This window comes from Lissotriton helveticus, chromosome 3_2 (assembly GCF_964261635.1).
Source record: "Lissotriton helveticus chromosome 3_2, aLisHel1.1, whole genome shotgun sequence".
In the NCBI taxonomy this organism is placed as follows: domain Eukaryota; kingdom Metazoa; phylum Chordata; class Amphibia; order Caudata; family Salamandridae; genus Lissotriton; species Lissotriton helveticus.
The window spans coordinates 245,065,899-245,086,441 of NC_136062.1; the positions used below are offsets into that span (position 1 = coordinate 245,065,899).

Below are 20,543 nucleotides of genomic sequence, written 5' to 3' on the forward strand. Positions count from 1 at the left end.
CATAAAACCCCTGCAACCAACCCTCAATATGTTCGACAAACTTTGTTTTTGGTTAACAATTTTCTATCAAAAGTCCATTTTCTACGCTGTTTACCAGTCACATGAATTTCAACATCCAAAACTAATGGGTTATGATCTGATACGACCTTCGGTAGTTTCTTAATTCAACTTTTTCTTGACTAGTTTATTGAGCTTAAAAAATAATCAAGTCGTACATACTTCTTATGGGGACATAAGTAATGGGTATAGCCTGGGTCGCTAGGTTTTTGATGGCTCCAAATATCGAACAAACTGTGACTATCCATAAATGACATCAATGCACTATATACCTGCGGCTTGCTTCCCTGGTATTGCCTCCCTAATTGGGGAACAGTATTTTGATGTACATTAAAAACTACGCAAACAACCAGTGGCTATGGCCAGCTTACTAATTCCACTTTGAGCTCTTCAAATAGCTTTGGATCATCTTGATTAGTTCCATAAATTACACATATCACAATTCCCAGCTCCTGTTCAATCGGCACCCATCTACCCTGAGCACCCTGGGCGTTTAGCCACCCCTATCTGTGGTTTTGCCAAAACTGCCACCCCAAAATATTTGTTGTCTGCGAAGAACATGCCAGTAAGTGATATCCCCTCATTATCAACAGTTCCCTCTTCTCACAAGGAATACGTGTCTCCTGCATACAAATAAGATCAGGGGCTATCGTATTCATACAGTCTGACACCTCAACCTGTTTGGCTCTATCATTAACCCTCCTACACTGATGGAGCATATAATAAGTTTAGCCATACAAACTGTACTCAGAAAACAACTTACTGTTCTTAATTGTATCTTCATTCAGGTTTTTACTAGTACAAAAATAATTGCATTTAACCATCTCAAATTTTGTTCCGAGTTTTCTTTTCGAAGTTTTTTCCCCCACCCCCTCGTGCCCCCCTCCCAAGCTCCCATTTCCCAAAGCTCCCTCCCTCCCCGAAGCCCACCCCACCCCCCTACCCTGACAAGCTAACAGACTGTAACCCAGTCTGAAGGAGATGAGAGTAACGCATATGACCTGTGATATAATTTTTAACCCAAAAAAAGGAAAGGAAAGAAAAAAAGGGGAACAAATCTATATATAACAGACATTTGAGGTGAGCAGATCTAGAGTGTCGCTGGTGTTGAGAGTGCTCTAACAGGAGCTGCTTTCCACCTAAACTTGAGAACTACCCAGAGTTCTCTCCTTTTTTGCATAATTTATCCGTCACTCTATGCCTGAAAGGGTTTTGTTTTGACTTATACTGGGTTCTCCCTTGTGTCTGGACAAAGCTATACCTCTCTGAAGAGCTCTAATTAGAGCGAAACACTGTGTCAGGGGTTGCTTTTACTCATTTCAGGTTGGCTCGATTTGGTATTTTACCATTTCAAAGATGTAATACTGTGCCTGGAGTGATGAATGGCTTTTGTCATTTTACAGCTCGGCAAGGACAGCACTGTGTTAGTCCTATGCTTAAAGACTTTGCTGTAGAAATGGCAAAAGACTTTGTCCTTTTCTATCTCGGTGTGGATTGCACTGTGCTAATCCTATGCTTAAAGACTTTGATAGAAAAACAGACATTTGAGGTGAGCAGATCTAGAGTGCCGCTGGTGTTGAGAGTGCTCTAATCGGAGCTGCTTTCCACCTAAACTTGAGAACTACCCAGAGTTCTCTCCTTCTTTTTTGCATAATTTATGCATCACTCTATGCCTGAAAGGGTTTTGTTTTGATATATATATATATATATATATATATATATATATATATATATCAACAACAAGTATCTGAGAATCTTCTACACCAGATAGAAAGCACACGCAGGAGCAGTTTATCAAAGTATCAGATACTTTATTAGTGCAGACCCCCCCTCCTGACAGACGTGTTTCGCCTTGCGGTTTTTTCGATGTCAGTTACTCTGTGTCGGCTTGGCAGTATTTAACATAGCAGTGTGTCACATGATTTGTCATTACCACAAATGATGCACAATCACGCTACTACAACAGGCTAAACAATTGGTGGCCATCCTGTAACGTAGTATTTAGCATGTTATTCTCATACTGATAAATTCAAGCAAAAAGGGATTGAGTGAGATTAAAAAATATATTAAAATCGTCATACATTGGGATCCCTATTAATTCATATAAGCATCCAGCTACAGTTCCTTTATCCCATTGTACCAATATCTATCCCTAGTAATACACACAGTGTTAAGTTACGAACGCTTCATTTTGGCTCTTTTTCTTTCTCTAATCCCCCCTCCTCTTTTCTTCTTTCTCTAGAGACTTATTACAGTTTAATTTCATAAAAAACTCTTTTGACTTAATTTCAGAATCAAAGAACCTTGTATTGCCTTGCCAGATCACTTTAAGGCGAGTCGGATTAAGCACATATGCCTGTGCATTTAGATCTTAAAAAGGTTTCACCATTTGCCTCGGGCGCCACCGCCTTTCAACTGTAGTGTGGCAAAAAGTGCGTCAGACAGAGAATGATATGTCCCCACTAGACCGCTTTGATTCAGGTCTCGCTTTTTCTGAAATGGCCTGCCTGAGTAGTAAGTTCCCAAGTATGTAAGAATAGTCCAGGGCTTAGCTCGCCTCTAAGTGGCTGCCTTAACACAAAGGCGATCCTGTGGACTCGCTGTACTTCTTCGGGTGAGTTCCAAGTCTATAGTTCCGGCAGGGCTGTCCAAAGTAGAACTGTAGTAAGTGTCCGAATGTCCGTGCCCTCAACCCCTTCTGGGACCCAGAGGAGGCTAAGGTTATTGTGCCTCTGTCGATTTTCTTGTTCTTCTACTTTCCACTGAAAATCGACTAATCGGATTCATGATCCAGAGATTGTGCCTTGGTGGTCGCAAGATCAGATTCCGTCACCATAGTTCTAATCTCTAGATCCACGAGACGATCCCCAAAAGTATTGCATACTTCGGTCAATTTTCTGACCACGCCTTGTACTTTCCGCAGTGCTGGTTGAGCTATTCGTCTATCTTGTCTAGTCTCCTCCCGATTCATTGAGGCTACTCTGTATATAGCATCTAATGTAGGAGACTCTGTGCCACCCCTTACTTGTGCATTCACATATGGTAGACCGGCCAGGTGTTCCGTAGGCGAGTAGTCCCAGGCTAAATCTCTGCCCTTCGGGGGTCTCTGATTGATTTTTTTAGCCGTCTTGCGTGCGAGCGGAATACTGTTCTTTCTGATCTCTTTGAGCTCACTCTCGCTATTGCTGGAGTTGTTAGATATTTCTGATTCCTCCATAGACCACTCTGCTGCGTCAGACATTGAAAAGAAGCAGACACTGATTTTGGATTTGGCTGCCCCCCGGCATTGTCCCCACATTCTCGGATGGGTCTCTACTCCGATCTAAAGCTGCATTGGAGGCTGGATCAAGATTCTTAGAATTAATTAAGTCATGTTCTTGTGCACCCTCCAGTGGTCGAGTACCCTGTACATTTGAGTGAGTATCTCCTTTCGCACAAGTCCTGACTGCCCCATTCCCCTTCTCCAGCTGTTCAAAATCAATGTCATCCATATTCACCCCCCCCAGCCATTACTACAATATTATTGCTTATGTCATTATTATTCTCACTTAGAATGGGGGGGTTGGTAAGGGAAATTTCCTGCATACCCTGTGCCTGTACCGTTGAAGGGGTTTGAGCTATTGTAGGCATGTGTTTAGCGTGTCTGCAGAGCTTGATGTTGTAACATTTGTAGCAGCTGTCGTCACTGCCTGTGGCTGCTGTTGCTTGTGAGCTGCCTCTTCCAGCTCTTGCCTCTGACCCGGTCCTCAGCTCAATCACTGTAGGGCCGGCCGGACCTGCATTGCCGGCAGCCCTGCCTTTCCCTTTTCGTCCAGGCTCAGATTCCTGAAGAGCACGCCACCTGATCGTAAATTTGTAAATTCTGAGCCGCTGTCTCCTCTCCCTGCACCACGGCTCCTGTCATGGCTGATGTGCGGGCAGATTTCGCTTTCTGATTCTCTCCGCTGGTTGCAGCCTTTGGCCCCATCTCTGCCATAAACCCCCACCACCCAGGCACGGAGCACAGCACGAACGGAGCAGGGCTGCCGTCACCAAACACTGTGTTGCAAGGATCCTGCTCATACACAGAACTGTGCACAGAGACCTAGGACGTCAGTGAATTGTTGTGTACCAGAAACTCACCTTCGTACCTAGAAAACCCCAACCAGCTTGCATGAGTGTCACATTAGCTCTTCATCCTATAGCAAAGTAACCAATGACAATCTAGAACATGCGACTTAGGACCATCTCCGGAATGGTGGCAAGTGAGAACACTCTTTTGGTATACTCTCATACCAGTCCACAACAGGAGTAAATGAGAGACACAGTAAGGTTAAAATATTTATTTTAACAACGTGATCTCGCGTGCAGTATCTTAGCCAACATAAGCAGACATATGATTAAAAATAATATGGTCAGCATGGTTACAATTCCATAAAATACAAAAGGAGGAATCGTATTACAATGATGGTGAAAACAGGTCCTATAGCGCCTAGTTTGAACACCCTCCCTATATAGGAACTATGTATTATAAACTAAAGAAGGTCTCTTAGGCTTGTCTTGGGGGACCCCATTACCTTTCCGCTCAGTAAGAGTAAATTACATCTGGATCAGCATAGACTCTATGCATCCCTGGAAACTGAAATCTTCCAAGTGCCTGAAATCATGGCAAGTGTGTAATGATAAAGGCGCCAGAATCTTACTTGGCTCACAGCTGCCAAAATGTTGTGTCTAGAATGCATTACATGGACATGCCGAAAAACAGCTAACATGTTTTGATAACCTAGACGGCTCAGCACTCACTGTTCAGACTAGGGGCACGATGTAAGTCTAGAGATGTTGAAAAACAAATCTTTTCTCATGTGTAGACCTTAGTGAAGGCTAACGTACAAAAACAGCAATGCAGTGTCGTGTGCAAAAGCAGCAAAAGGTAAAATGGCGTTTAAACTTCTAATAAGCCATGCTAACATAACATGCACGCAAAAGTAGGCCCTAAACCATACTACAACCCGACCGCCGCGAACCCTTTCAAAAGTATCAAAGTTCGCCGGCATGTACCGGTTCCCTCGAAGCCACAATAAAGCATTCCACCATCCATCGGCATCCAGGTCTTTTTTAAGCGCTCTTTACTTGTTTTGGCTCAGTTCATAATCGTAATCACAATCCACCGGTCAACATGCTGCTACTGCTAATGCCCACTACATGACCGCCATCTTGCTTCCCGAGGTTTCTGCCTCCCATTGTCTAGCAATGTCACTTTTTGCTAATGTGAGACCTAAAAATAAAAGGTGTCTTTTATATCTGTTTCCCCTATGCTGTCCGTACAGTGCAGTAGTGCAAGTCTCGGGGATCTCTGCAAGTCCCATGCCAATTCTCCTGTCAGGCAATTTAACACACCTCCCCAGAGCGATTAGGGCGGGACATGACCAGATTGTGTGGAAGAAGGTGCCATCTTCCGAGTGGCACCGAAGGCATAGCTGAGAAGCAATCAATCCTGCCGTCCATAGTCTGTCTGGTTTAATGTACCTTGTGTAAATATTTAAATTGGATGAGACTAAGTCTGGTAGAGATTGCAGCTACTCGTGGTGATTGAAGTGCCACTGCCCAATTGTCATCGATAGGTCCCTTATCAGTGTCCCACGTGACAATTAAGGTATTTAAGGTCGTGGGGCTATTTGTAACTAGGGGTTGGTAGATTTTGGATATTTGTTTCTCCCTTAGATCCCCCATCCGAAGCTTGCCTTCTGGTGAGCTGAAGTCTGGTAAATTAGTCCTTACGTAGGGATGGAGGGCGTTCCACAGTTGTAGGAATTTGTCAAATTGAGTATCCTGCAGGCGCAGTTGCAGAATCCCTGGAGGTCTGCTACTTGCGGAAGTTGGCAATTTCGTCCCAGCAGGGTTTCTCGTGTTAAGCAACCCCACCAGCCGATTCGACGAAGGGTCTGTCGCCAGGTCATGACTCTTGTCGCAGGGGGAAGGTCTTTTGGATCACCCCACCCAAACAGGAAGTGTCCCAGAATTGCATTCATTTGATGGAACTAAGACAAGGGGATTGGGTAAGGATTAGATTGTATTTTATATAACAATCTCGCCAGGGATACCATCTTAAAGATGGCCGATCTTCCTTAAAGGGACAGGGGGAGTGCTGACCAGTTTTTCCGCCTCCATTTGAACCATTTGTCGTTATTTCTAAATTACATTTCCAGGAGATGGTTTGACTGTCAGACACATTGACGCCCCGATATGTTTAGCCAAGTGTTACCAATGCATGTCCCTCCACCCATCGGCCATTCCCCATCGACCAACTTATCGTCCAAATCAACGATTTTGAGTCATTCATATATTGGCCAGATGTCTCGCCAAAGATGCGCATAACCTGAAATAATCTAGGAGTTGCTCAGGAAATGTAGGATAGCATCCTCATAGAATGCAATTCGATTAGAAATTTCAGGAGTACATTCCAAGCCGCGATAGAGTGCATCTCTTATCACCCAGGCAGCAAGAGGCTCATGGTAAGGGCGAATAGTAGAGGAGAGAGGGGCATCTTTGTCAGGTTCCCTGCTGGTTTGGGAATTGAGCCGATGTAGCCCCTGACATCCAGATTGAGGCAGAGAAGGTTGTGTTTAATAATCTAACCAGTGCTAATTACCAGGGGCCCATGTTTAAATGTCTCAGTAGAATGAAAATGTATGACAAGCTGACCGAGTCAAATGCTTTAACCATATCTACCAATATTAGGTCTACTGATCTATCTAGTTAATCATTGGCGGCAATCGCATTGTGTAAACTATGTTTGTTTTGCCGGATCGTTTTTTGCGGCATGAAGTCAGCCTAATCTGGATGAATCAGGTCTTAAAGGTGTGGGATGAGTCTATTCGCCATCACCTTAGAGAGTAGCTTAGCTTCGATATTTTGGATAGAGATTAGCCTGTAGGATGTACATAATTCTGTGGGTGTTCCGGTTTAAGGAAAACGATTATTTCGGCATGTCTCCAGTTTGGGGGCAAGCATTTATTTTTGAGGGCTTCATTAAGGGTGGCATGATATCGCGGTCCTAATATCGTTGCAAACATTTTGAAGAATTTGCTAGGGAATCCATTGGGTCCTCGTGACTTACCCAATGCTATTTCTGAGGCAGCTGAAGTTAATTCCTCAAGTGAGATAGGAGTTTCTAGTGAATCTTGCGCAGCGGTGGTGGTTAGTGTCCTGGGTGGTATATCTCGAAAGAAGTCCTCTATCTGAGGTTCGGATAAGACTTTGTGCTTAGTGTAGAGAGATTGATAGAATTCAGCAAAGGATCTGGCAATATGTGTGGAGTTGGTGATCATCTCACCTGTATGTGATTTAATAATGTGTACCTGAACTGTTTTTAGTGTGTCTTTGTATAGTCTGTGTAGGGGTTTTCCTGATTTATCACCCCCATTGATAAATCCTGCTTTGTGTAGCCTGCCATGTGTGTTTGGCCACTTCTAACTGGATGCTTTGATATTTTCTCTGCAGTGTTCCTAATTGTCGGCAGGCACTACTACCATTTCGCTCTTGTGCTTGCAACTCAGTTTTCGCGATCTGGGCTTCAAGGTTTATTAAGGTCGTTTGGCCGTGGTGCAGTGACTAATGTCAAATCCCCGAACAATTGGTTTCATGGCTTCCAACAAGTTAGTAGCGGAACCTGCTATCTCCTAGTTTATTAAGAAGTAGTCAAGCAGGGCTTTATGTAGGTTTGTTTTTATAGCTCGTGTTGTGTAGTTGCTAGGTCGACAGTCGCCAATGAAACAAGGACATCTGGGACCTGTCCCTAATTGCAACTGGACAGGGGAGTGATCAGACAGTCCTCAGGGTAGAATTTCTGACTTGACCAGCCGATGAACCTGGTCCCTGGTGATAAAAATGTGATCATGGCTTGAATGTACAGATATTGGCCCATGCCAGAGTATGTGTAAATGATAATCTGCGATGGATCAAAATAGCTACTCCTTTGGAGCCCCTTGTGAATCCACAGTGAAAGACGTGCATGAAGCCTAGCGGGCCAGACATGTGGCCTTTGTCCCCATCAAGTGTATTTCTTGTAATAGCAAGATGTCCACCCCAAAGCATTTTCTATGTCTTAGGACCGCATCACGTTTGATCTTGTCAAGAAGGCCTCGAACGTTCCAGGTGACCACCTTGATTTCCCCCATTGGATTTTAATTGTTTAGATGTGTTGTCTTGGTGTGCAGGAAGAAAGATTTCGAGGTGTAAGACACTGGTACTAAGAGAAGGTAATACATAGCAGGCACTTTTGAACTTCTAAGTCCAACAACATAAGTAGTTGTAACACCCATCCCCCTCCCATCACATCCCACCCCAATACCTCAAAGAACAATAAAGTATTTGGCGCGGAGTGTTTACAGTTTCCCTAAAGATCCCTTTCCTTGCAAATGTCTCTGGGATCTAAGAATGTCAGTTCAGATACAGTGGCCCATATTGGTGCTGGTTAGAGGATCTATTGATCAAGGTTACACGCCGTTGATGACCATGTGATCTGGGGTGCCGACATGTTGAGGTTGATGAGGCATTTATCTGGTATCTCATCTTGTTTGTCGCCGCGGGAGCGCCAGGAAGACCACGATCAGTGCCTTCATTTGTCTGTTTTATTATTATTTTGATGGTGACGTGGGTCAGCAGAGGAAGAATCGGAGTCACAAAGTGGTGGCGTATGCGGCTTGACCGTGCGTTGTTCATCTGTCCGTTGAAAGACTTCCTTAGGGGGTCTCAAAGAACATGGTGCTATTCTTGTAGCGGACTCTGAAACAGGCCGGGAAAAGCAGCATGTGTGGTATTTGCAATTCCCAAAGATGTGATTCAGTGGCCGGGAAGGATTGTCTCTGCTGATGTCCCAACTTGGTGTAGTCAAGGAAGATCATTATTAGTTAGGATTTGGAGGTAAGGGACTTGTGCACCCGGGCTTGTCTCAGCATGATGTCTGTCGTGATAATTTAGGATCCGTGCAATGACTGGGCGAGAACGAGCGAGGGGGCTTGGCAGTGAGGGCTTGGTGGGTTTTCCCTAGAATAAAGCAGGGAGACAAATTTCCATCGACAAATTTCCATTCAGGATTTGAGCCATTGATCCAGGAACGTGTCTGAGTCCTCCCACACCTCTAGAAATCCCACAAAACGCAAATTGTTATGATGGGCCTTCCCTTCTTCGTCCTCAACCCGTGTGACAAGACCCGTGTGAGAGTTTCAAGGGTAGTAACTTTCCCTTGCAGTGTAGTGATGGCGTGTTCTGCACCCGAGATCCTCGTTTCGGCAAGTGTTACTTGTTGCACAGCATTAAGTAAATCCTGGTGTAGCAGCATTATATCAACTCCTACCGCACCAATTTTGGCGTCCAGCATATTTTGCGATTGAGTTATCACAGAAAGGATTGTAGCGGTATCTGGTGTTGTAGTGCAGGTGTCGCTTGCGATGGTAGAGCTGGTGCCTCTGCCCCGTAAATTTGTCCATCATGCTTTGCTTTGTGGCAGGTCCTGTTGACTGGCTTTTAGACATACTGGCCGTTTAGTGTGTGCCAACATGGGGGCGATGTAAGTGTCTACTGATTTTATTATTATGGAGCGTGGGATCCTTGTGTTTTCCCGGGTGTGCAGGGATTTCAGTACTCTGGTTTTAGGGGGTCGGCCTGAATGGGTGTTGCCCTCACTCGCAAGCCACACCGGGACCTGGCCCAGCTGCCTCCATAGATGAGGTTATAACCCCATCCTCTAATGGGCGCTACCTTTGATCTCTTCCTACTCTGCCGAAAGGCCCCAAGGAGATCATGCTTGGGAGTATTTGATTCGCACTACTGCTTAGTTGACCTTTGGTAGCGATTCAGCAGCTCACGGCGCACCCACAAGCCAGTTTAACTTACTGAATGGCCCTATGGCGCCTGTCTCTGATGTGTCTACTCTGCACTGTAAGGTGGCTTTTGGTTATTAGCCTTATGCTTTATACACGTAATGCATGCAGCGTTTAGAGGGTTGATAGGCTGATACCCTTCACTGCACAATCTGGACATGAGTTTAATTTTTGGAAGTCATTTCCTTACCCCTAGAACGTCACTAATTAAGACATTTTAAAAGCCCCACCCCCATTTAAATATTGAGAAGAAATATCTATAAGGCTGTGCTGCTCATTTAATTAGCATTCTGTGTATGTAGCATGAAGTGCAGCCATGGTGGCTGTTGTTGTTGGTGCAGACTTTGGGGCTGTTCATGTCTTGTGGCCTATGTATCACTCTGGTACTGGGCTGTTTTTAATTCTCATCACTCAATAGAGCCTGTTCGCTGTCCCCATACATATTTTTTTTGAGTGCACCTATATTGTTTGCTTACTTCACCATCAATTTCTGGTCAAGGTTGCCCACTCACTTGTAGATTGAGACATATTTTCTTCACTCTTTTCACACAGTTCTCTATCTGTTCCCACTGAGAAGAGACTCTCTTCAATCTTGTTTAGAGTTTTGTTATCCTTGACACAAGAGAGCAGGAGTCTTAGCTGTGACCCTCAAATCAGACTTCAGATAGCAGAAGAAGGGGTACAATACAATGATTTCTATTGCACATTCAGAACAAGGATCTCTTTCCCCTTTCGCTAGCAGAGCTCCCATCCCTTGTGTACTCCTGCCCGAACTTTGTCAGAGAGGTATATCTCCCCCACCACCCGCCTCCAAATCTAAATGTCTCTTCAGCCCCTAATATTGTATGCAAGAGTTGTAAGAAATGGGAACATTTACATACCCCTCACCCTTAGTAGTCAGACTACCAAATTTAGAGGGGTTCTCTGTCACTTATTCACAGATATACTTTCACATACAATGGCTGAGTTAGTAAAGCAAAAGGTATGACTACTCAGGTTACATTGTGTATATGCTATAGGCCTTGCTATCTTGGTCACTTTGCCCTGTATACCACACCCACTCAGTATATGCAAAGGTAGCTAATGCCCCTCCACAAGAGCCTGTGTTCTGTCATAAAGATTCACATATTTTAAAACATCTAAAATGGAGAGAAATTGCAAGCATGTGTATCATTTGGAAAGCAATTGTACGGTCAATTCTACACTTCTTTTGGTGTATATTAGGGTCTTTCTTTTATTTTAAACCTCCGCTTGTTGGCTCTTTTAGAACTTTGGCAGCAGATGTATGCGACTACATAAGACCTAAATTCATAAAATGCAAATGCAGCAGGCAATCAGCCCTAGTGAGGCTTTGAGTTTAAAATAGTTGCCTAGACCAATGATTTATGTTATATTATTGAATATTTCTGGAGCGCACGTTCACTGTGAGCTCTCTTGGTGCTTGGTAGCTGCTACGTCATTAGACCATTGTTACTGGTAAGCCTGTTTAAAGAGCCAGGTCTTCAAAAGTTGTCTACATTTGGTGTAATTGGAAGTCTGCTTAATCTCCAATGGTAGTGTGTTCCATACTCGGGGGACAGTAACTGAAATTTATTTATTTTTTCAGTTTGTAGAGCGCGACAGCTACCCAAAAAGGGTTTCCCGGCGCTAAAATGAAGGCTAGCCTAGCGTAGGGTAAAAGGAAAGATTACTGGTTAAATAACCAGGTCTTAACTGCCCTTCGGAAACGGTTAAGACAACGTTCTGCACGAATGACCAGAGGGCGGGAGTTCCAGAGTCTAGGACCCATAAAGGCAAAGGACCTCTCGCCCATCCTGGCAAATTTAACCTTGGGCACACAAAAAAGTTCTTGGGTGGATGATCTCAATGTGCGGGTAGGGGAATACGTTGACACCAAGTCTTGAAGGTATCTTGGAGCCGTGCCAGCTTTTATTTTATGCATGTAACATAAAGCTTCAAACTTCACACGATTCTCCACTCGGAGCCAGTGGAGTTCCCTAAGATGTCGTGTCATGGGTTCATTCCGCTTGCAGCCACAGAGTAGACGCGCCGCAGCGTTTTGGACCATTTGAAGGTGGCGGGTAACCGCCTTAGTGACTCCCAGATAGAGCACACTACCGTAGTCCAACCGGGAGGTCACCAAGGCGTTGACTACGGATCTCTGAGTTTCTGGTGGCAGCATCCACAGTATCTTACGCAACCAGCGCAAGATAGAAAAGCAGGTAGCCGCTACTTTCGTTACTTGCGTCTGCATTGTTAGGCCCTGATCTATGATGACCCCCAGGTTGCGGACGTGTGTTGATGCTGGGGGGATAGGCCCCATTTCCTCCGGCCAATGTTTGATGCCCCACAATTCGGGCTTACTTCCAAGAATAAGAATCTCTGTTTTTTCCCCATTGAGTTTCAACAGATTTTGACTCATCCAGGAGGCTATTTCGCTAAGCCCAGATTGAAGAAGAGAGGTGGAGGACATATCTGATTGTGTGAGGGAAAAGACTATCTGTGAGTCGTCCGCATAGGAACATAACGTGAGGCCAGCATGTTTTGCATAAGAGCTAGTGGGATGACCTACAGATTACAAAGAAGAGGGCTGAGGATAGAGCCCTGAGGGACTCCAAATGGAGAGGCATGGACCTTGGATGTCGAGGAGTGGGAGAAGACTTGGAAAGACCGGTCTGACAAAAAAGATTCAATCCATTTCAGAGCCTTTCCGACGATGCCTAAAGAACTCAGTGCTCTAAGTAAGATGGCGTGGGAGATGGTATCGAAGGCCGCACTGAGATCTAATAGAATCAGTGCGGCTGTGTCCCCTCTGTCAAGCATCAGGCGGAGATTCTCAATGACACCCAAGAGAGTCGTCTCCGTCGAGAAACCAGGGCGAAACCCTGATTGCGAGTCATGCAGCAGATTGTTATCCGCAACGAACCTTGCCATATGTTGGTAAATGTGCCGTTCCAAGACTTTGGAAAAGATAGGAAGTAAGGAAATCGGCCTAAAGTTGGCAGGGATTTTAGGGTCTACTATCGGTTTCTTTAGTAAGGGAGAAACCATGGCGTGCTTCCAACATGTCGGAACGCTGGCCTGATGTATTGAGGCATTAAGCGTTGAGCAAATACTGTCGAGCTGAGGCTCTTCCAACAGTCTAAGCACGGAGACTGGTAAAGGGTCGTTTGGGGAGCCAAATTTAATTTTTAGCCAGATGTAACGATAATGAAGATGAATTGAGATCCGGCATTCCTCCAATGGTGTATATGGGACCTGCAACGAGCTCCTGGGGCTCTCGCTGATGTCAATAAGAGGGAACCTTTTGTCTTCCTGTTTTTCAGCTTCAATTCTTTTTTATAAGCCAAATCATCAATAGAAGAGTAATCCTTTCGCCACGCTCTCTCTAGCTTTTTACAAAGTGACTTTTGGGTCTTTAATTGGTCATTATACCATGGGGCTGGAGGTTTGTGGATAATAGATTTTTGGCTGGACGTTGGCAAACAACTGTTAATGGCTTCAGTGAGCCAAGTATTAGTATTGGCAGCTACTATATCTATGCTGTCCCTAAAGGTATCATCCTTAGGCAGATGAGAGTAGAGATGTTGTTTAAAAGCAGCTGCATCAAGCTTTTTCCAATTTCTCATCAAGGTAGTAGAAGAAAATTTCGGTTGAGCCTGGGGATCCCTTATAGAAATATCGAACCAGGTCAAGTAATGATCTGACCAATGAATGGGAAGTGCTGGGTAGCATTGTATATTATTCAAGTTGGAAAAAATGGGGTCAAACAAATGGCCCCCTATATGTGTAGGGCCCTGATTATGTATTACCATATTAAGGGTTTCCAGGTCCGACAATAGATTGGTGCTGACGCTGCATGTAGGGTCTTCTAAATGGATGTTAAGATCGCCCAGGATCATACAATTATTAGAGTGTAATGATGTGGAGGCGACCAAATCTGATAATTGTGGGGCCCATGCATTTGCTGGCCCGGGGGGGCGATAGATTAATAGGCCAGAGAGAGTAAATTTGGAATGGAGCTCGAGCTTAAAATGGAGTGCCTCACAATCTTTGAGTTTTACAGGTTCAATCAGGCATTGTACATAGCTCTTGGTGATAATTGCAATACCTCCTCCTTTTCCACTAGCTCTATCTTGCCTGAAGATGACGTAGTTTGATGGCAAGGCTTCAGCGAGATCAGGCCCAGAACTATCGTGCAGCCATGTTTCCGTAAGAAATATTGCATCAGGAGATTGGTCGATGAGGAGATCAAAGATCTCACGCCTATGCTTGGCTAGAGATCTACAGTTCAGGCTGCAGAACTTAAACACCATGTCGTGTGCAGATCGAGTACGATGCGCGCAGCTCCTACAGGGGTATGCAGCGTCTAGAAAGGACACAGTCGGCATGCCCTAGGGCCATTGTCATACGGAATAAAGACAGAACAATCTGCCTTCAGGGCTGGTCTAAGAGATATTAGTTGTGCCCTAGAATAGCCAATAACACAATTAGTGTGTTGAACAGGGGGACTGGCCCCTGGCCGCGTCTGGGCGCGGACGGGCTTGCCTTTGGCGCGCCACCGGCGCGCCCGCTGCGCAGCCGAGATGGCGCCTGCATATATACGTAGAAGTGGGCGGGGTCAGGAGAGCTACTGATCCATACCCCCAGTGCCTACCAATCAGCACACAGAACGGCCACAGCAGCTCCAGTCGTCTGTGTGGGCGGGGGGACTAGCGCGATATGGAGGCGAGTGGGAAACAAGTTACAAATGGAAAACCTACGCCCTCCAGTCCTGTGTTTATTAAATGTGGGGATGATCAAGTAGTGGAGGTGACTGGATCTCAGTTCTCTTGTCAGACAGTATTTCACGATCCGAGATTTAATGATGGCCGGGCACCTCCTGTGTTACACCTTAAACCCAGTGCAGCATACCTTAAACCTAGTTCCCTGTGCCACTGGCAGTCAGTTGAGGTCCTTGGTCACCTGTGATATGTGCCCCTCTCTGGGCAGGTGAACGATCAGCCTAGCGGCCTGATTTTTAATTAGCTGGAGCCTTCGCAAAAGAATTTTCGGGAGGTCCAGATAAAGAGAATTCACATAATTAATTCTAGACAGAACTATGATTTCATGAACCAGGGCCTCCCTCGTAAGGAATTCCCTAATCTTTTCTATGCATCGCAGTTGAACAAAACAGGCCGAGGTCACTGCACTTACCTGCTGTTTGAGTGAGAGATCCTCGTCAATAATGACCTCAAGGCTTTTTACTGCCTTTTTCGGAAGGGGGGGCAACTTACTGGGCCACAAGGTGGGATTCCAGCAAGCAACCCTATTCTTAGTAAGAACTATCTTGGTTTTATCCGAGTTTAGTTTGAGATGATTACAGTTCTTCCAATCCCGTATGAACAGCATAGTTTTGAAAGTGTTGCCTGGCTGTTTAGCTATCATTGATCGTGAACAACAATTGCATGTCGCCAGCGTATTTGAAAATGTTTACTCCCACCTTATTAGGAGAGTTAACCAGGGGTCGAATATAAATATTAACCATATGAAGAGAAAGAGAGGAGCACTGTGGCACCCTACAGTCTATTGGCCCTCTGTTCAGGTAAAAAGGGGGAATCCTGACCGATTGGTATCTGTCCTTCAAAAAATGACATCATCCAATTCAGTGCAACACCCTGTAAACCAGCGGCCTTGACCCAATCAGTCAACAAAGAGTTGTCGACCGTGTCAAAGTCCGTCAAACTTTAGTAACACCAGGGCTTGCGTGTTACCCATGTCAACCTCCCTGCGCATTACTTTCTTAAGGAGGGGTACATTGACTGCTTTTTTAAAAGGTCTAGCGACCAGCCCAGAATTAATCGAATAATTGAGAAATGGTAAAACACTATCCACAGAGGAAGTTGCCACCACTCTTAGGACCTTTGGGGGGGGGAGGGGGAGGAATATCATTGGGTGAGCCGGACTTAACTTTCATCAGGAACTCAGTTAGGTTATCTTGAGAGATATTCGGAAAGCACATAATCGTGTGACTATTAATTTCACCTGCTGGTGGATTGATGGAAGAGGTACTAGAGGGAATGCTCTTTTTAATAGCCTCAATCTTGTTCAATAAAAAAATATTTGAGAGCATCACACACACTCTGTGAGGGTGTGACCGGGAGAGTCACTCTTGTCTGGGTTGAACAGTTCTGTAACCATCCTAAATATCTCTAGGCTGTCCTGTTTTCAGTTTCAATTTTTGGTAAATTCTGGTGGTTGTTTTCTTCCAGTGTTTTCAATACCTTAAAAAACCAGTTATCAGTGGTTACACATTTTCACGCCACTAAAAACAACAGAAAAAGTGTTTTTCCAGTGTTTATGGAACGTTTTGCTTTTATCATTGCTTGCTTTCTGCACTGAAAGAACATGTTATGTAGACAGTGTACGTATAGCGTATATGAGGTCCAAAGAGATTTTTGCAAATCAATCTTATTGTAGTACACCATACAATACTTCTTCAGTGAGTCTTTGGTCATGTGCTCTCGCGCTTTCCTTCCCATGTAAACGTCTGTGAAAAGGCCCTCTCAGCATTCATAGCCCCTTGGGCTGAGAAACGTCCGCTAAGGGACACAGTTGGGATGACTCTTTCTTTGATGCCACATAAAGCACAAAATGATAAATATTTGCGTTTTAGTTCCTGTGCATAAGAATGGACTAAAAAGTGAATAGCATCCCTCATTAACTCTGAAGATTGTAAAGATGTTTTCAGCATACCATCTAACAAATGGCAAGGATCTCCTACAGGGAATAACTTCAGCTCGGGTATCAATTTTGACAGGTCATCACACAAATTTTTTATATACGTAGCTGAATCATTGCAAATACAAACAATATCACTCCAATCTTTGTTGAACTTGGAAATAACTTTTTTTGCAGAGCATAACAAGTGACCTGTTGGTGTCACGTTTCGCCACTATCCCAGATGCTTGGTGATATATATACTTGTCACTATACCTTGCATTAAATGTTTAAAGCCTGAGGTGTTGGCAATTCACCTACTATCAATACTGATGTATTAAGGGTTTTTGCCCATTCTCTGTGGGTAAATGTGATGACACATATTAGGAAAGATTTTTATGAAACTAGCCATTTTACCTATCGGTGAAAGAATCAAATGCAGCCAAAATATAAAATATGAGTTTGATATGTCCTGATTCTCTACAGTTTACAAAATAATTAAACTAGACCTAAACATGAAACTAAACCCTGCATCTTTAGACCAAAGGCCATAAAACTGAAAAATGTAAAAGGAAGAAGAAACAATATTTTAGTGGTATCCCTAAAGAACAAAACTCAAGCAGAATAATGTTAGCCAGTCTTTCTTACTGATAGCTTGTATAACAAAGTTACATTTTATTGACCCCTTCAGTAAGAACAAAATGACTCTTTCCTTTCTTTGAATGGCATTTAGTTTGTGGTTGTGCAGGTGTTTTTTCAGTGTTTATATGTTTTCACCGGTGAGGGCTATTTTTCTTTCAGTGGGGTTTTATCAGTTATTATAGGTTTAAACCTAAAACCCCACAGCCTAAATATCTCCTTCGATTTATTTGGGGACTTCAGGATTTTACTAGTAAAGTAGCTCACTTTGGTTTGCATTAATAGAGCTTTGTACACTTTAAGTTTTGTTTTTTGCCTACTTTTAAGATCTGGCCAATATTCTGACCGCCATTTTTTTCCCTCTTGTTGAAGATTACGTTTCGCCATTTTCAGGTCATCAGAGAACCATTTGTTGGCCTGCTATATGGGGCGCTACAGCTTCAGCAAGGGCCTGAGAAACCCTGCATGTGATACGGAGGTCTGTATTACAGAATAAACATGAGGGACGAGATCTCAGACTTCAAATTAATGACTACATTTTCTATAGTTCTTAAGATGGACCCAAATTGACTTGCTTCTACTACACCATGTGAGTTGCAGAACAGTGACCTCATCTTGATCGCACTGAAGGAGTGGACTGCCTCCAACATCGCCAATAAAGACACCGAGTGACATAAGGTTGAGTCTACGATCATGCTTCTGATTCAGCCTGTGAACAGAAATGATCCGTACCACAGGCTCCATATTGTCTTGTCCGTTGCTAGAACGGCAGGAAGGTTATCGTAATTGTCAAGTTCTCTGGTCACATTAATCCACTGAAATCTCTTGATGTAAAATTACATTAGCACATTGGTTTGAAATTACCACATTGCCATGATCATTTAAACAGATGTACATTCTGCTCATGTCTGAATGTACAGTCCATATTCTAGCAATAGTTGTACTTTATGTGGTGCTGCAAATGATTGGCACTCCTGAAACCGACCCTTGCAAGGAAGAATGGATGATTCTGTCCTATTGGGATTTGAACTTGTGACCTTCAGGTTGCATACTGATTTCTACAGCCAGTGCTGAACTCTGAGCGGTATATAAAACAGGTCATGCCTTTGGGTCATGGTGGATGATACATATGCAATCAGATTCAAATATTTCCAGCCACTCTTCCAAATCTTTTTACCCAGTCGTGGTATTTGTAATGCTGAGGTGACTTTGGGTCAAGGAAAGACTGTTCCCATTGTTTCGGCAACATGAGCCATAACCAACTTTACTTCATCCCTGCTACTCCCAAGCTGCTTCTTTCCCACACCGGGATGATAATATCCTATTACAGTATTGTTGGAGCTCTCTTGTGCAGATGTACAGATCCTTTCTTTCGGTCTTGCCCAGATTGCTGCCTGTCTGACGCTTCAAGGCTAGGGACTGTCTGCATTCCTGGACCTTCTCTCCACTGAATGTTCTCCTCCTTTTCAGCACAGGGAATGGATTGACCTATTCTAACATTCTTGGAGCCCCATGCGCTTCACTCTGCCTGTGTGCCTTTTTGTGAAAGTCTGGTTCAGCCAGAGCCTCCTGATAGATCATGTCCTCCTTTTGATGAATCACACTTGTATTTAGGTCTGTCCATTCCACTGCTCATCCCTTTTGCATGTCCATCTTATGGGAAATTATTTTTGTCTATGTCTTGATGTTTTTGTTTAATTTTCCCTTTTCTCATTTGCAGTCAGTGGCAGCGGCAGCTCAAGCCAGCTTGCTGCAGCAGCAGGAAGAGCTGGAGAAGAAAGCAGCTGAGCTAGAGCGGAAAGAAAGGGAGATGCAGAATATGGGTGTTAATGGTGAGTATTGAGCCAGTGATGGAATTGAGTGTCTGAGTTCAGGGAAGACCTGTGGCTAGGTTGGAATAGGCTTACAATTAGGTTAGGAGGATCTACGAGCAGAATCTATGAGCGGTTACCATGTCTTGCAATTGATGGTGTATATATGCTTTGAAAGGCATGAGAATATTACCTTTTTGTTGTCCTTTCTTTGGGATATGACTGTAGCTGCTCTACGGTTAATCTTCAAGCACAATGCAAAAAGCTGCCTATAAAACCTATAAGCCGTGTACACTTTTGTCATGGCTGTCTACTAAGGGAACCGTCAATTTCTAACCTAAGGGTTAGTGGTATAAATGTAATGCAATATAAATGTGTTTTGTTTATTCAAATGCAATTGTTAACTTATTTATCCATTACTAGTTTGACAACTTGTGTCTTGTGTATAGTGTTTGAGATAGGACAGGTTTTCCTGAATGCTGAGTATCTTAGTTGAGCCTACAGCTGATACATGGTAAAATAATCAATTGATCAGCAAATTTACAGAATAAGTTTCTGACCAATCTGTTCATACATTTCCAGAATCCCACTTTATTATAGTCATGCTGAATGTTTAACCGGATGCTGGTTTGCATCCCTTCATAGGGAAGCTATTTGTTGCTGTCCATTGTAAAGTCTATCTCCTTTCTTTCAGGTGTGTTTTTCATCGGCCTCTCTTTTATAGAAGCACGAAGTGCTTTCATATGTATCTCCATTTGTCTGTACTCCAACTAACCAGTTTATGCAAACTAACCCGTCCCTCTCGATGATTCATTCAGTATCAATTCAGGCATGGTTATCCTCTGTTATTTTGTACTCTGTTGAACACTAGATTGAATACACAACTCCTATACATTATTTGCTTACCTCTTAATATTATTGTCTATCTACTGAGGGGCAGCTGATAAAAGTGATCTTTTAAAATTTAAGCATGTCCAATTTGGGGAAATCCTGTTACATTCACTTGTTTATTGTACTTGCTCTGTTGTGCATCCCACTCCAATTACAGTAATATAATGCTCAGCATCATAAGCTTGTTATAAATATCTTGTCTAGTCCTAAAGCTTATTAACTGTTGCTGATCATTTGTTCCTAATCAGTAGTTATTTTTTTATTTTATTTTTTATTTGTCTTTACTGGAATTCCATTGAAACATAGCAGCTCACATTACTTACTTTGCTTAAAGGAGCACAAATTACCTCCATGTCGTTGCAGTGCGTTGATATCGACAGAGATACATACAATGAGAAAAATTACATTTGCGTTTATAGCAATCAATACTACACAGCGTGGTTTGAACAGGTGTTATAGAAACAATGACTTTGAAACTCAACAAAAGAAAATACTCCCTCCCTAGCTCCTGTCCGTGCATCAAGTTCACATGACCCACATTCTGCTACCGTTGGTTGGCACCTTATCCTCAAAGTATTCTATTGGT

The 20,543-nt window shown here is 43.6% G+C and overlaps 1 protein-coding gene across 1 annotated transcript in view; it reads left to right on the forward strand.

The window, feature by feature from the left end:
* The window catches only part of SCAMP2 (secretory carrier membrane protein 2), a 298,231-nt gene that overhangs the window by 165,008 nt on the left and 112,680 nt on the right, over window positions 1-20,543 (forward strand). The window contains exon 4 of the mRNA XM_078685125.1: window positions 18,976-19,087. Within this exon, the coding sequence (XP_078541251.1) occupies window positions 18,976-19,087 (112 nt within the window). The remainder of the gene's footprint in view (window positions 1-18,975; window positions 19,088-20,543) is intronic.